Here is a 16,884-nt window from a genome sequence, read left to right as displayed (position 1 = left end):
GTTATTTTCACTCGTGCACTATCTAATGAGTTTAAACCAATCAGAATCGACCCTGCGATGGACCCTGTGTGAACTCGTTTAGTCATGCCAGCCCCGACCCCAGAAACGAGATTGTGCTGACACTTACAATAACTTAAGACAACTTCAAGTTATTTTCCGTTTCTTTATTAAACGATGTTCCATAAGAACATTCATTCCTCTGCGCTAAATATATTAGTCGTCTTTTTTTTGCGTATACAACTATTAAATCACGGGCGCTCTTTTGACGAAAGAGAGCTCCGAGCTTGCCTCTTAAAACCTTGAAGTACACGTCTGACAAAACAATAAATTGCGATAAATTTGTGACAATTTCTCACCCGGAGAAAACAGACTTGATGATCGATAGCGTATTGTACAATGGGGAAAAGAATTTGTACAAGAAAGTCATTTTCCTGGCCAAAAAATTTCATTTGAATATCATAACGTTTCTATTCTTAGAATCACTTGTTTGATACAAAAAGCAGAAATCAAATTATTCGTAAGGGTTCGCTTTGAGAAGTGAAATCCATTCGCAAGTATTCAGGTAAATAATTTGTATAATTCTTACAAAGTACAGACTTAAACTAAAAAGTTGACGTCACTGGAGGTTCTTTATGAGTGGTTACGAAACACCAAGTGCGTTCTATTTAGGTTGTGTATTAAAATGATTTCATCTTAGGAGTATTCAAATCGAGTGGCGAAGCATTTGCTAACTGAAAGCATTATTCATGTACAAGAGTCGTAAATTAACATAAAATTCAATTGTGATATTAAAAGGGCTAAGTCACACTATTACTGGCGACTATCTGCATCTTTTACTCAATCAAGAGCTATGAAAACATAAGCATTAATAAATAATTTTCGGTATATCACGACTCGTGCACTTTCACACAAACGGCAGACTAATTCATATGTCACTGTTTTGGGGTAATTTTGCTAATTTGTTACCGTTTTCAGTCCACTGTATGACCACAATATATTCAAATAGCGCGACCTAGCCCATGGACTCGATGACGATCACCGCCTTTTAGATGTCTGAGGCTAACATTTGAGAGTGAGCAAACGATCTTACAAATATCTGACGATTTTCCCTCAGCTAAAGCTTTTGAGTAGTTAAATTTAGCAGAGAATTTCCAATCTCAAGGAACGTGAATTCCATTACCGACATTGACACTGAAAATGGATGGTGAAGTCGCAATCAGCCCTATGATTAATTAAAGCTGCACTAATGTTGAAAGTGAACATGGAAATTCTCCTATCAACGCCGCCGTTGTACTGTGACGTTGATGGTCAAGAAGAAAATTAGCAACTAGGGGAGATTTTTCTGACGTGCCACCGTAATGATTCGATTCAGCGCTCGGTACGCTCATTTACTTTTGGTACCTTAAGAGAGGGCGCTTAGTGGAGAGAAGGCGCTTGCTGGAGATGGTTACGCTTACTTGGGGAACTTACTGGGGGCGCTTACTGGAATCGCCTATTTTTTGGACATTTCCATCTGAATGTTGTTTAATTCTTTAATGAAAAACAACAGATACTTTGACTCAAGAACTTTACTGAGGCTGATAGTTATAAAGTTCAATATTACGTTCAGATCAGAAAGCAGACTTCATAATTCATCCATCTAATCAGTCTATTCCATGTCAATGTCTTAAATTTCACTTTCGATATAGGGGCGATCATTGGAAGGGGACTCTTATCGGAATAAGGGCGCTTATTTAAAAGAACAGCACTCAGTGAGGAGCGCTCATCACAAAGGGGGGCGCTTATTGGAAGGAGGACGCTGCATCGAATCATTACGGCAATACAAAATGAAAAGAATGACGCTAACTATCAGAATTAATGTAATATTCGGAGCTTGCAGAGGAGCTGGCACGTTATCGAATTAGTCATATTTGGGGCGCATTTTAAAGAAAACTCTAAAAATGAAGTACTAACTTATTTTGGCTTAAAGCGTGTTTAAGGTTTCTCCAGCGTCTTCTCTCGTCCGACTTACCTCAAAACCAATTCTCCCTTTCAATTTTAGTCTGAACACAAGCTAAATTTGACACAAATTCAGTCCTGTACATTGCTGGCAGATATTCTTCTCGTCGAGGACTTGCACAGTGTTAGCTGCGCCAGATTTCTCTCCGTTGACAAGGTCAGAATGATTAATTTTCCCGGCTTGGGCGACCAGTTTACTTTTTCCGTGACCTCACTTTTCAGAGTTGACAAGAAAATGCACCCCTCTTCATTAAAAAATAAATAAATAAAAATAAAACAGCTGCGGTTTTTAGTTGCGTCTTCAGTTTATGTGAGAACACTGGAGACCAGAGAATTAACTCTGTAGTTACTTTGAGTGCTGGAAATGACTAGACTAGAAAACGGGGCAAACAAAAAACTTAAGATACCCGGCGGATTTCGAGCCCACAAACTCATGATTAGATCGCCGTTAGATAAACAGGTCGTGGGTAAAATTCTCTGATTTCCAGTTTGTGTCACACTGAACATTGCTTTACAAGTGTACAAACTCTTTTATCTAAGAGCGATTACTAATGACAAGGTCACGGGGCATACTTGAAAGGACTTACAAGTTAGTTTGAGTAATATGATTGGACAACAAGAATCGCGCACTCAACAGGTGCGCTTGCGAAGATTACCGTAAAATGACGCTGGTTTGCCGTAACATGACTACATTCAAATAATTCTCTATATTAAGGACTAGTTAAATGTATTAACTGGTACCAAATTCCTTTTCAAGTTCCTCGCACGTTGGCACCCTTATGACCGTATCGGACTTCAGCAATGGCTGGGTCGTATCATGTGACTCTCCCTCCATGTGCACGTCCAACAGTGTCAACTTATCTTGTTCGCTTGTTGGACTTTGATCCGAAGACGAAGGTGAGGGACTAAGACTGTCCTGCCAGGGCCTGGGGCGAGGCCTAGCGGCTCCCTTCACCTCCCCCACTTGAAAATTAAACTTCGCAGTGGGGCCACCGTCCGTGCTGTTACAGTCCGGCCTGGGGGAGCTCGTCCCTCTTGGCGAGAAGGGAGGGGGTGGGATTTTAAAAATGTCCAAGTCTTGCAATTCCTGCGAATAACGATTGCAGTTCACAACGGTTTTGCCGGAAAAGTCATCCGAAGAAAAACTTTCGTTTGAAATGTTTATTCTGTCGAGTTCACTCGAGTCCATAGACTTTGACCTACGATCACGCCGTCCACTTGTCAAGTCAATAAGTACCTTATTACCCAGTTCGGGCGATAATGTAACAGAAGATGTCGTAGATGAGGATCGTTGTCTCGAGTCCGGTTCAACGTAGGTAGAAGGTGGTTGACTCTCGTGATAAAAAGTCGCCTTCAGCAAAACTGGAGTTGAAAGAGGCCGTTTATTTGGGCCTCGAAGAAGACCAATGTCCGATGGCGGGTGGTTACCCGTGAATTCCAAATCCCGCGGGCTCGCTACGGGTGTTGTCGAATCTGAGTTAACAGCGGTATCTTCATTTGAAACAGAACTAAACCAAGACCGTCGGTTCGAATTCCCAACGTCGTGCCGCCGTTTGGAATTTGGTGATTTGTGCTTGTCTGATTTGGAAGACATTCTCAGCAAATCAGGACGAAGATCTTTTGCAGACTGCCCCAAATCGGCTCCCAGCGCGACCACGGCTGCCATTATACCTACGCTACACACAGCCACCTCGCAGCGGTGCTTCGATTTTGTTTTCTGAGACGACTTTGGTGTAGACACGGGACTGTTATCTGCTGTTACGTATTTACCATTAACACCTATGCCGTGGAAAGAAATAAAGCCGTCCTCAATTGAGTGTTGTAAAGCCGAAACCAAGGTAATCATTCTGGCCAATCACAAAGAACACAGACAATCCAGTGAACCAATCAAAACTCTAGGGAGACAAATGTAGCCGACGCAAAGCGCGGGAAAACGCGTACGAGCGAGTCACGATTGGTTTTGATTTTACTTCTGACTGGATGACAGAGCAGCACGAGTTTTTTTTTAAGCCAATCGCTTAGCGCGGCAATGCAAAACCAACGCAAATACGTATTTCTTTCGACACTCAAGTGAAAACCGCTCCAGACATGGTTTAACTTGGGGGGACTTGGATGTTTCAGTCTCTGAAGAAATGAAATAGACTGACAATGAGCGAAATATCATAAGGAAGCTGCTCTAATCCAATTGCTCAATATACACTCTTTCATACTTGAAAACGTCTTTCTGTCGTAAGAGCGGTGTTCTGCGAAGACGTTAGCAAGTTAATGTGGTAAAAAGTTGGAGAGGGGAGAGTTAAGATCTCCCGGGTTTGAATCCGGGAAGGGAGCTTATAACCATGAAGAGAGAGAGTATTGGCTTGAAGGCGCTACGTCACAGTTTGCGCACCTTGAAAAGTTTAGTCTTAATTTGTTAAGTTTGCCGTTTGTAATCCGTGTTAATCTTCTCCATCCTTAACCATCCTTATTCTTTTATAGTTTATTATTATCTCTCTGGTGTTTTTCCACCTTAGTGAACTACTATTTTCAGGTTTCCTTTAATTTAATGGTAATTCTGTACTCGGCCAAAATAACTTAAAATACCGTGACTGAGATCCTTTATGGCCCTGTTACATTACAGTGTGGGGCCCAGTTCTCGGTCACTTTTTGTTCAGCGTTTATTTTTCGCACCACAAATGAATCTGAATAAAAAGCAATTGCTTCAAAAGGTAGCTTGATTCCTTGTCTTCCGTTCTGCCGAGTTTTGTTTCGTCCTGCCAAGTTTTTCTGTGAGCACGTCGAGGTGACGCGAAGGTAGGTGAATTTGGTTTCCCCGAAAACGTGTTTGTTTACGGCTACTAGAATTACAGGGTTTAATTCAAGTTGATATTTTGTCCGTCTAGAAAGCCCAAATGAGCCAATTCTTGGCATAAAGGACGTAGAGTGATAAAGCTATCTGTTAAATGTAAACTTTTCCTGGCCTGTTTAATTCTTTGACCTAAATTCACTCCTCAATATTTCTTTCGTACTTTTGGGTATTTGCCTATTCTCGACCACCCTGTTCGCACCTGTTCAACACTAAAAGCGCTCATAGTTCTGTGTGGAGTATTCGTATCAAGTCAGTTGTAAAAATAAGGCTGTAATGGGGTGGCATGCTGAAAACTATGAGCTCTGACTTAACCCAACTCTTTTTTAGCCTCGCTTGACTACACTTAAGAGAAAAACTAGGTGTGCAAAAAACTTCCTTTTCTAACATGAAACAAAGCTCTTTAAGGATAATTTGTGATCGAAATATCAAAACACAAGCCTTATAAGTGATTTAACAACAAAAAATGGTAATAAAGCGTTGTTTATTCTGAGGAATCGCGCCCACTCTTTTGTGGCCGAGAACTGGGCCTGCTGGCCGATAACTGGGCCCACGAACGAAGCCTCCATTTTCGTTATTACTCGGGAGAAAACAGCGTTGAGCAGTCGATAGCTCTACATGTGTAAACTGAATGCTGAAGCTAGTTGTGCGTGAAATTTTAAGTCCTTACGGCTATTCCAAGGTAAGAAATACAAGTTTACGTTTTTTGTGGCCGAGAACTGGGCCCCATACTGTAGTCATTTTAAAGTCCGGTATGCTTTTGCAATTTTCACGGTATTCGTTGTTTCGAGACACTCAATGTTAACTGCGAAAATCATAACATTCATTACAAATAATATCAAACTTTCTTACCACCATTTTGATTAACCTGTGTCCCCAGGTTTGGCACAGAATTACACCTCTCAGCCATAAAGCGATCCTTTGCTTTCACCCTTCTGCTTTTCTCTCGGTCTCGTTGATGCACAGAGCTGGGTCCCCAGGTACGAATCTTTTGGTTCTTATCCGGGGGACTCACAGGAACCTCGCCAGCTTCATCAACTGAAAACAAAACAGCACGCTGAATACCATCACTTGACACACAGCTAGGGAATGGCAAAGTACTTCTTGCCAAATTTTCATTAATTTTCATTATTAATTTATTAATTCAAGAACATGTACACTTGTACTTGCACTGCTACTTAAAGAAGCTCAATCCATTTCTCTGTTTGTCTCCCTGCCTGCCTGCCTGCCTGCTTGTCTGTCTGTCTGTCTGTCTGTCTGTCTGTCTGTCTGTCTGTCTGTCTGTCAGTCAGTCAGTCAGCCAGTCAGTCAGTCAGGCAGGCAGGCAGTCAGGCAGGCAGCCAGTCAGCCAGCCAGTCAGTCAGTCAGTCAGTCAGTCAGTCAGTCAGTCAGGTAGGCAGTCAGGCAGGCAGCCAGTCATGCAATCAACAGCTTTATTAATCCTCATTCACAAATGGCTTGACTTCTAAAACCTAGGCTAAAATGTTGAAATTCATCATTCATAATCTGCCCAATTTTTTCACCATCATTCTTCACTTTGAATAATTAGGTCTTTTCTACCTTAGGAACAATTATTCTGAGCTGCCAATCTACATGTATTTCAAAGCAATATTCTCACAAGAGAAAAAAATCCTCACTTAAAATGTTCTACTTGGTTAATTGCTAGATATGTATCCAGTAGAGTAGGATTAAGCTAAAGCAACAGCAATTTACTTGTCGCCTTACATGACAAAAGTCTGAATCTCTGATGTACAGCTGGTGATGGCGGTGTTGGAGCACTGACGCCTTCTGCTAGCGCTGGGTTTGAGTCAAAGATATCTGACGTGATGGTAAACCTGTGCTGGAACCCTACAAAGGAAAAGTTACATCAGTATTGCTGTCAAAGTTCCTTTAGGGGACAACCTCAAAGGCAAGGCTTGCGCCGTCACTTACGGGAGGTGGTAGCATATGAAAGGTCACACAACAGGGGTTCCTAATTTTGAGTCACAACTTTAAGTCTTTTCTGAAGAATAATCCATGCACAAATGTATCTGTAAACCAAAAACGCATTATACAAGAACACATCTGATCTTTACTATTCTTTGAAAGCTCTTCTGTCCCAAGCATAAAATTTTTGAATTACGCAAAAAGGCTTTCCTACAAAGAGTGTAAAATAGGCAATTTTAAACTCATCAAACCTGTTGGAGCACTGATTTTTCTTCCACTCCCAAACCTCAGCTTGAAAAAATGTCCTTTCCGCTTTTTTGGGGAAGGTTTCAGCAGTTTTTGTTGCTAGAACAGATAACATAGAAAGGTATGCAACCTTACTCTATAACTTAAATACTACATGTATGTGTATAAATCAGGAGAGAATGATTTTTTTTAAAATAAGCTTATTTATTTCAACATGTTACAGACCAGGAACAATTGCACCAGATTACTTGATTAGCTCTAAATATCATACAGTCGACCTTGAAAAATGCGAATGGCACAAAAGCCAAGAACTGTCTGCAGGTATTTGCTTTCAAACATGAAACTGTTAAATATTTCCATCACCAATTTCTTCCAGGTCTACAAACCTTTCTAAATGACCTGTAAAAGTTAATAACTTCTATATCCACAACTTTCGCTTTATATATTTGGCAAAAGAGGACGATATGATCGATCATCGTATAGGTTGAAGCACTTTTCCTTAAACCCATGAACGATGTGAATTCCATTTAAAATAGAAAATTTTGCAGCATATTCTTGGATATGATTTTTGAGTCAAGTAGAAAGTATCACGAGAGTCTCGTCTCATGAGACAAATGTCTTGTCTCGAGACGAGACAAGATTCTTGTCTCGCGAGACAAGAATCGCAAGAGGGTGGTAACTTACTTTTGAGCAGTACTGTACTTACAATAATTATTGTTGAAAGAGATAAAGGATACAAGATAAAACTTGTTCATTTGACCTTTGGATTGTAAAATAGCTCTTGTGTGAGGATGCAGTCATACCTGTATTAGCATGCTGATCTCTCTTCCAAGAAGCAGCATTTCCCTTTGAGCCAGCTCTTCTTCTCTCTTTTTCAAACTCTCGGCATGTACCTCTTGTGCCATCTGTATCTGTCTGAGTTCATCCTCTCGAGATGACAGTTCCTGCAGAAATGTAAATGTGTGTGACAATAGCAAATAACAAAAGGCCGAAGATAAATGTACGTTCTCTGTCCTAAAATATACCAATTACATGGGGCTACTTTAACAGAGTGCAAAAAATGTCATGTCCAGTAGCCCATGGCTTTTTGCAGTTGCACGAGTGGATTCTGTTCTTCACTTACCCAGTAGGAAAGATCTATGAGATCTGATTTTGACCTACATTCATGAGTGGCTAAATGTTTTCTTGTGTACAGCTGTACAGCTGCTTGTGTTTGGATGCTTGAGAACCAAGGCAACTGCCTTCACAAAGTTACAAATTAAAACAATTACAGAAAGAACAGATGTTTAATAAAATTTGACAAGAAAGAAACAGTTTTTTTTTTTTGAAAAAAAAAAAGATTATTGTCAGCAACAAAAGAAGTGCAGTAATTCACAGAAAAAAAAACCAACAACAACTGTAAAAAACTTGTTACCTTCTCCTTCTCTCGCAGTTCATCAAATATCTGTTCAATTTCTGTTTGCCACCCCTCCTGCAGTGTGCGGAATGAATTCTGATCATCTTGTGCAAATGAAGAATCTGAGATTTCCTCCAGATCTTCCAAAATTCCCTGAAAGGAAGGTCGCTTGTGGGGATCCTGCTGCCAACAATCTAAAAGAGGGAAAAAACATTTTTCCCTTTACTTCTTCTCCTGCTTAGAGATTGTGCAGTACACTTGAACCTCTACTTATATATATGTCCCAAAGGTGGACACTTGTCATAAGTGTAACTTGGTCCTGGTTGCAGCCATGTACAGACGCTGCATTTTCAACCTCCCAAAAGTGAATATCTCTTCTAAGAACACACTCTTTCCTGTCCTCAAGAGTGAGGTTCGACTGTATTGTGCTTGAAGCTTGTTAAAAAAAAATATTTCATTTACATTTGGTAGTTCTCCAAGGTTACTTCCTTGTAAAATTATAATTGATTAGAAAAGCTGAATTCAAAAATTCAGGGTTTGCACACTTGTAAACATTGTGGTTTAAATTCACTTCTAGCTATATGTTTTAAACAGGTTTGATTCTCCTTCATCTTTTAGCAATTATTATAAGTCATTACATTACATCAAACAAAGGAAAAAAATATTGTAATGAAAGAGAAATTTACACTACAACTAAACACATACCAGTATACAACAGAGCAATTTCTAAACTTTTTAAACCTGCCTGATATTGATGATTACAGTTTTGCTGTATTACTTCCAGAGTGATCAATATGAGCTAAGTGACCTACTTCAAAATTTCATTTTCCATAACATTCTCAAGTTTTTACCATGTTTTCAAACACTTCTAACACCTTCTCCTTGTTTCATACCTTTCATTAAGTCTTTGAAAAAGTCAGGACATGTGCTAGGTATTGGCAAAGTCAAGCTGTTCATTGCCACACCATAAGCTACAGCCAGAGCTTCTACATCCCTGTATGGTACTTGTCCCGTCAGCAGTTCCCACAAAACTACACCAAAACTGAATGCAAAGTGATGAAATGACTAAAGTTACATGTACATTGTAAGTTAAGAGAGTGACATTAACCCTCATAAAGATACCGTACTTGACCTGACAAAGCAATAGCAAATTTCTGATGCCTTGGTGCAGCACATAACACATTGATTTGTTGGAATTCCATATTGACATGTGAGCTTTAAACTTGATGTAGTTTATACATATACAGTCATAAGATTCTTTTCAAGAACTTTTCAAGGGCAGTCCAGCAAAATTCATGCATTTTTTTCTCAGATGTAGATTAATAATTGGTGGGGGCAAAAAATTCAAGCACATCTTAAGTCTTAAATTTAAATTTCACATTTTCAACAACTTTTCAAGGATACAAGGTGATTTTTCAAGGACTTTTCAAGGCGTGTGCAAACAATGTCTTACATCAATGTCTGCTCTTGGCCAGAGGGAAGCACTACAGGATTGCTGTCATGCCCAAGAACACAACAGAATAACTCTGGCCAGGGCTTGAACTCAGATCTCTCAATCCAAGATTTACAATGTAATATGCCTTTTAAAAACCCAGGTGCAGTACAGTATAAGAGTGAAAATCTACACCAACCTCCACACATCACTAGCTTTAGAAAACGTGTTAGTTCTGATAACTTCTGGTGCCATCCAGGCATATGTCCCTGCTGCACTCATTCGTGTTGTAGTCACTATTTCTCTGGCCAGTCCAAAGTCTGTTATTTTCAACACATTTTCAAAGTTGCCATCTTCAATTTTATTCAGGAGTAAAACTGAAAAAAAGAATTACAAATTTTATTCAAGACTTTAGTTTAATCTCTGCAGGCTGATGAGTGATGCAGTGTTTGATCAGTTCAAAACAACTTATGCACATACAAGTGAGCAAGTCTGTACAAGGGAACCTCATCATGCTGCAATTTGTGTCTGAAAGAAAAACTTTGCATTCTATCCGTGGACAGATCTACGCTTCTAAACAAAAGATCTGAACTTGTAACAAAATGTAGGCACGAGAATAAGTTCTATGCAGCCAATCAGAAACAGAATCTCTCCAAACACCCTCCATGAGTCAGTTTAAATTTTGTTTCAACCACCACTATGGGCACAGTCTGATGATCGTTTTAAGCGTGAAACTGAAGTAACTGTAGTTTCTATCTCAATTTGTACATGTACGTATAAATTCTCACAACTTGTCTGTATAACCTTCTCTAAATGCCTGTACTAAGAATTTACTGGCAGATCAGTGACTTAATACAATACACTGTACATCCCTAATTGATGATTTTCTTTGTTGTCATCACTTGTCTGCTTACTACTGTACGGACATTGAAAGAACAAACAACAGTCAGGGTTGCCAGAAAGTTTTGAAGTAGTCAGAGTTTTTGGTGGAGTAGGCAACTGATTTTGCCATCTTCTCCTAGAGAATCAGGTAAAAGCAAGCCCCATAACCAGCAGAGATCAGGACGTAAATGGCAATTTTCACCAGTAGCCTGCAACCCTAAATGTTACATTGCATTTTAAAATGTCTGTTTTCATTTTTTCAGCTTAAATGCAGAAGGCAGTTAAAAACCCAGAAAAGCCAAAGAAAGCCATCATATTCAATGTAGTTGAAAGGAAAATCAAACCAAATCTAGCTACAATGCACATGTAAGTGTATGTTCACTGTAGTCACAATCTTGCTAAATGATAACTCATTCTATTTGTACAATGGGTAGTTCAGGAAAATATCCATACCTTCCCCATGGAAGGGACTTTTTCTAAGACTTCCCCACCCCTCTGGAAATTCCAGTTAAGCTTCATACATTTCTTTAAATTTTTTGATCTTCCAAAACCCCCACTCCCTGGAAAATTCCAATCCCTTCTGTGGGGGGGGGGGGGGGGAGGGGGGGAGGGGAGGGGAAGGGGGATATGAATATTTTCTGGACCTGCACAATTCATAACAAAAGTTGACATGGATGATAGAACTAATTCCACACATTATAAGCATAATTTGCTTTATGCCCATTATTTGCTTTATGCCTTTAAATACCCTTAAATAATGATTAGTGAGGTTTCAGACAAACTGATAACATCTTTCCACTAAGGGACAGACCCCTATCAGTTGCATGTTATTCTATGACCAGAACAAACAGAACTCAGCCCTTGTTTTAACTGTGTATAATCAAACGCTTCTGACCACTCAGAGTGTGCAGTTTGGTACAGTCAAAACCAGCTCTCTGGACACCCACTTGATACTGACGCAGTTATATTAAGGACAGGTTTGTTTGCTGTGACAAAAACGCTGATACATTTTCTCTTACATTTCCCTGCTTAATATGGGTACCAGATTATTAATATGGATAATGACACATTTCTGTGACTGAGAGAAGCACTCTTGTTACATACAAAGTTAACCTCAGTTTACGAATCTCTCACATGTATATTTTCATTTGTTATAACTAAATTGATGTGTGTTAATTGCACCTTGTTAGAAAGTGAAAACTTTTTATATGTTAATGTGATGAGATTAAAGCAGACCCAGAAGCTCCTGACTAAAGTTAGACTAGTTAAGTGACAAAGTTATCTTGTTCAAAACTGATGAGAGAATGTGAATTTTGACAGTGAGACATCTGACTATTTGAATGAGCATAAGGTTTCTTTACTTTGAACTCAAATTTCAGTCAAGGCACTAAACATCATTTTAAAATTGTAAATGCCTTAGAGTTTATGTCGATATCTAAGAAATACAAACACCTTAATTTGTCCCTTGGGTTAATGTACTACATGTAACCTATATGCACTGTACTAACAGTTCCAACACCTCGAAAATAATGGTCAGCCGACATGATAGAAACAAATACATGCAGAAATACTAGAAAATGAAATTCATAGCCCGATGTATACATATGAACCTCAATAGATGATGTATTCAGAATATATCCCAAAACAAGTTTTCCCTTTTTTTCCCTAAAAAATTATTTTTCCTGCATGTTAGTTGTAATACCAAAATGCTCTGTATCATTTTATGTTCATTTATATTACATACAGTAACCACCAAATGCAATGAGATATCATTCACAAAGCCAATCAGAGTCTGTGTTTTACCATCAAAATTTTATGATATACAATAGCATAAACGCAGATTTTCATTGAACATAAAATTTAATAAATACCAAGCAGAGAAACGGTTGACAGAAAATTCTAACTAGAAAAACATCTTACAAGATGGTTTTCACACCCCTAATGGTTTACACGTCTAACAACTGACTTCTCTACAAGCCAATCAAACAATCTTATCAAACGATATTTGAAGAGTATTATCAATAATATGTTTATCTGTATATCAATTTAAAGAGATCCAACGTTATGGAACTTTGTTTAAAATTGCTCTTCCTTACAATTGCCTTTCCAGCAATCGATCTCGAAATAAAACAACATACAATCGGGTTATTAAGCAGAGGCTGGTTTAAGTCTTCGTTCCAGTCATGGAACATTGTTATTTAATCTCAGATAAGAAGCTCAGTAAATGTCCGCAAAAGCTAAAATTTTTTGACTTCCTGTCAAGGAAAAGGATGAATAAACCCATTTCACCCAGCTAATTTATTTACTTTGCAGGTTTCAGGGAGAGTATCTTTGAACAATATCACCTAGTCATTCGTATTCGCGAGAGTTTTGTTTCCAAGAAGAAAAAACAATAGCTTGCACAACGGCAAATTTTAAAACAAAGCCACCGAGACTAAAATCGCCGACAGCGGAAAGAAACTGCGAAATGTTTTGCGGCAAGTCAGGAGATAACGACATCATCGATTTTCGTGCAAAACAATTTCCAAAGGCTTCCACTCAGTCGTCATTAAAACATAATGAGCATGAAAAATTCACAATAGGGTTGACAGTGGTCATATGAGCGAAACAATTGTCTTCTTGTATTCTGCTGGTGTGGAAAAAAAAACACAATATACCTGAATATACAATACCCCCGTTTCTTTCGCTGCAAATTCAACAGGGGCAAAACAACGAACTCAACATGAAAATACTTACTGTTTCCAGACTTGAGATCTCTGTGGATAATGCTCAGTGGCGCTTCATTATGTAGGTAATACATACCACGAGCAATCTGGATAGCCCAGTCCAGCAGAACAGATGGAGGTATAGTTCGGCCATGAGTGCTTAGAACACGCGAGAGCGCACCGCCGCGAGCATATTCTAGAACCAAACAAAAGTTGGGTTCCTTTAAACAAACACCAAATAAACCAACAATATTACGATGTCTGAAAATGGAAAACAGTTTGGCTTCTTTCGTGACATCCTCGACGATTTCGCTGTAGTCTTGGTAGTTTTCGGTGCGAGCGACTTTCACGGCAACTTCCTGATCATTCCAAACAGCGCGATACACTTTGCCGAACGCTCCGACACCGATCACATCTATCAGGTCGATTTCATCGAAATCAATCTCCAGTGGTTCGCTCAAACTTGTCCTTTTGGCATCTGTCGTGATATAGTTCGAAGGAAACAAGCCAATTCGTGCTTGTCCTTCCACTCGCCCTACCCACCACCCGTCATCGCCGCTAACTTCGGGATCCTTCGATAAAATTTCAATGCGATCGCTTGCTCTGAATGTTAGTTCGTCGTCATCTACAGCATCGTAGTCATATAACGTTGTGCAAAAGTCGCCGCTTAAGAGCTTCGTCAACGGAGAATTTCTCCCCGTAAATGTTTCCATCCCTTCGTTTTGCAGTCGCGTAACACTAGGCATTTGCATCGGCTCAGAACAAACCGTTTACAGATATTATACTCTGTACCTTCTTCTATATATCTGTGTATAATATCAGAGACTCCAGTAGGATTTTAAAAACGAAGTGGCAGGAAAATCGCTGCACTCGTCCGTAATCATCTCGCATAAACAATCAACCTGAATATTTTGAAAATTTTAAGAAAGCTGGTTCAAAATGGAGGAGTCCCGAGGCGGGCGCGGTTGCACTATTTCATCACGTGACTGACGTAAGGTGTTTGATTGGTACAAAGGTTGGCAATGAACTTTCGGTGCTTTAGAAAGTTGACATTCGACCGGTTACCTTGACAACAGTGCGGAGAAGTTTGGATTTTTTCACGTTTTTGCATTCTAAATTTGGAGCGGGTATAAAATAATCTTAAAGTTATTTTAGCTTTGTTTATTCTTTTAATAATAGCTTTGCCTATAAATCCTATTTTGTTACCATTTCTACCCTTACACTTCTTCACGGTGCCATATAAGCTATCGTTTGGCAATCGCTACAGAAATCGGAAAAACATGGGAGCTGTACTGTATTTTGGTTTGATGTTCAGCAGATGATTCCAAAAAAGAAACGGAGCGAATCTATGATCTGGCGGAAACGGAGCTGGTGAACCAGAAAAACAAGTGTACGTATTGGGGAATCCCCCAGCTAATTCTGACTTCATAATAACTATCTTTCCACCGAGTCATTGCTAAAATTAGACATGACTCCATATCCAAACTATGACACTCTAATTGAAAGATTGTACTTTATACTATCATCTCACTTGACGAGGGGGGAAATATTAATACATGCATTGTACATTGCTGTTTGTTTCTTATCACTCTTGACTGTTTCCGACCCTTCGGCTAAATCCTCAACATCTATGCCGTGTGAATGTTTCGCGTTTCAATCAGGCGGTAAAGAGTTCTAGCTCGCCTCAGTTTATTTGCTGCAAAACGAAGGGACCTAATTTGAAATAAGAGGGTTTTCCCTCAGCCTCAAAACATTGCGCTGTTTATCGGGCTACCACAAACAGGACCAGACAGTGCCGGTTGCAAATTGTAGTCGGCGCGTGCCCGACTTAATGCGGGCGTTTGGACAATAAACATTGAGAAGTATTGTACAATTTTTCACGATACAGTCGGAAATCAATTTATCTAGTAATTGGCTCAGGTCATGTAAGTTTCGCCTCCGTTTTCCGCCCGTTATCAGTAAAAGAACTTTCTATTGCCTCCAGCTTTGACTATAAATAGCATTCTATTAAAATTGCCGCACTTTTAATACAAAAGGAAACTGCGTGGAAGCCTTTTCCCAGACGTTCCTCGACATTCTATTAATTTTAAAATATCACAAAGCATTACAAACGTGGTAAGTTCTTTCCGATTGCCCAGAGGGGAACAAAATTTGCGCGGGAGGACAGAGGTTCGACTTGATGGAATCACGCATATTCTCGATACTGGACATTCCAATCGCTCTGATCTCAAGTGTAGTACACTTGAGATCAGAGGCCGCGCAAGCGTGGGACGATTGAATATATATCAGACAAATAGGAAAAAGACTTTTGCAATGTCTACTGTTAAGCATATACGTGATTCCATCTAAGAAAAATGTAATTTGCGAGGGAGGACAACTTCCCACAAGGTTGGACACTGCCGCTTTTTTTTTGGTTTTGCAAAGGATTGCCTGGTCTGAGATTCAAGTTTCTTCACGCACTCAACACGACGTCTTGTAATGCACACTTTTTTCTGTTTTCCGCAGCTATAATACAAAAACGGTTTTTCTTTAAAATATGTAACCCCTACGCAACATTACATTTTACATTTTAGGTGGATAAGATAAGTGCTTCAGTTTTCAAGTACCGGTAGGTTTAATAGTTTTTAACCACTGCCATGCTAGAAAGAAGACCGAACTCAAATTAGACAGGGCGAAAATCTTTTCTCTCCTTTTCCCATTCTCACCACGTGACCAAAAGAAACGGAGGCTCTGGGGATGAGAAAGTTCCTTTCTGTTGATTTGCACAAATCATGAATCTCTGTTCGCGCGCAAGATCTCCGCACAAGAGCTTCTTGTTTATAGCTGACAGCGCATAGGGCAAGGAGAGAGAGAAAGAAGGGGTAAAGTGTTGTATTGGGATATAGAGCTTTCTAATGGATTGTAGCTGTTTTGAAAAGCCATCTCATTTTCAGCCCACACAATACGTCGTTTTACTAGCAAGCTGCTTTTAAACCACTGGAAAAAAAAAACCAACAACAACAACAAAAATAGTTAATCTAACAGGCTTTCATTTTAAAGTGGAATTATTATTTTCCATTAACCACATTCGTCCAGTTTTGGTTTCTTGGCTTGATGCTCCGCCTCTGTACTCGGTGTTTCAGGTTCCACTGTTATTCCGGACAACAGATATCCACCGGTACCGTTCATGGCGATCTCTGGGTGTGTCCGGGCCGGGAGAACCTGACAAGAATAGAATCAAAACTGGGTCTCAAAAGTTCATCTACGAATGATTTCTAAGAAAGAATTAACGAACACAAGCGTATTTTTCATCCAGCATCTGCTGTTTTCTTAATTTTCTCTCAAGTTCTGCACGATTTGGAACATGAAGGTTTAATCGCTGAACGGATTTTTCTCTGAAAACATAGCAGAGTAAGACGACGGAAAATAAAGTAAACTCTTGCAAGGGATGGCTCCCTACTTCGTTATATAAGGGTCC

General features: G+C 39.5%; 2 protein-coding genes across 2 annotated transcripts in view; both read right to left on the bottom strand.

The window, feature by feature from the left end:
* Nucleotides 1–149: 149 nt before the first annotated feature.
* LOC110046749 (mitogen-activated protein kinase kinase kinase 10-like) lies at nucleotides 150–14,413 on the bottom strand. Its single transcript, XM_020752453.2, has 9 exons — nucleotides 13,459–14,413; nucleotides 10,040–10,217; nucleotides 9,302–9,450; nucleotides 8,427–8,602; nucleotides 7,816–7,956; nucleotides 7,018–7,111; nucleotides 6,566–6,688; nucleotides 5,693–5,878; nucleotides 150–3,777 (listed from the first exon to the last, which is right to left on the bottom strand). The coding sequence occupies exons 1-9, from the start codon at nucleotides 14,177–14,179 to the stop codon at nucleotides 2,729–2,731; spliced, it is 2,817 nt and encodes a 938-aa protein (XP_020608112.2). The 5' UTR covers nucleotides 14,180–14,413; the 3' UTR covers nucleotides 150–2,728.
* Nucleotides 14,414–16,439: 2,026 nt separating this feature from the next.
* LOC110046751 (tRNA (adenine(58)-N(1))-methyltransferase non-catalytic subunit TRM6-like) overlaps nucleotides 16,440–16,884 on the bottom strand; it is a 13,262-nt gene continuing 12,817 nt past the window's right edge. The window contains exon 13 of the mRNA XM_089291301.1: nucleotides 16,440–16,628. Coding sequence (XP_089147427.1) covers nucleotides 16,485–16,628 — 144 coding nt within the window. The 3' untranslated portion in view covers nucleotides 16,440–16,484. The remainder of the gene's footprint in view (nucleotides 16,629–16,884) is intronic.

The sequence above is a fragment of the Orbicella faveolata genome, unplaced genomic scaffold (assembly GCF_042242905.1).
Source record: "Orbicella faveolata isolate gen_17 unplaced genomic scaffold, um_ofav_v1 contig_24, whole genome shotgun sequence".
Taxonomy (NCBI): Eukaryota; Metazoa; Cnidaria; class Anthozoa; order Scleractinia; family Merulinidae; genus Orbicella; species Orbicella faveolata.
Note: the sequence above shows the minus strand (reverse complement) of the source record. Positions and strands in the feature narration are given on the sequence as shown.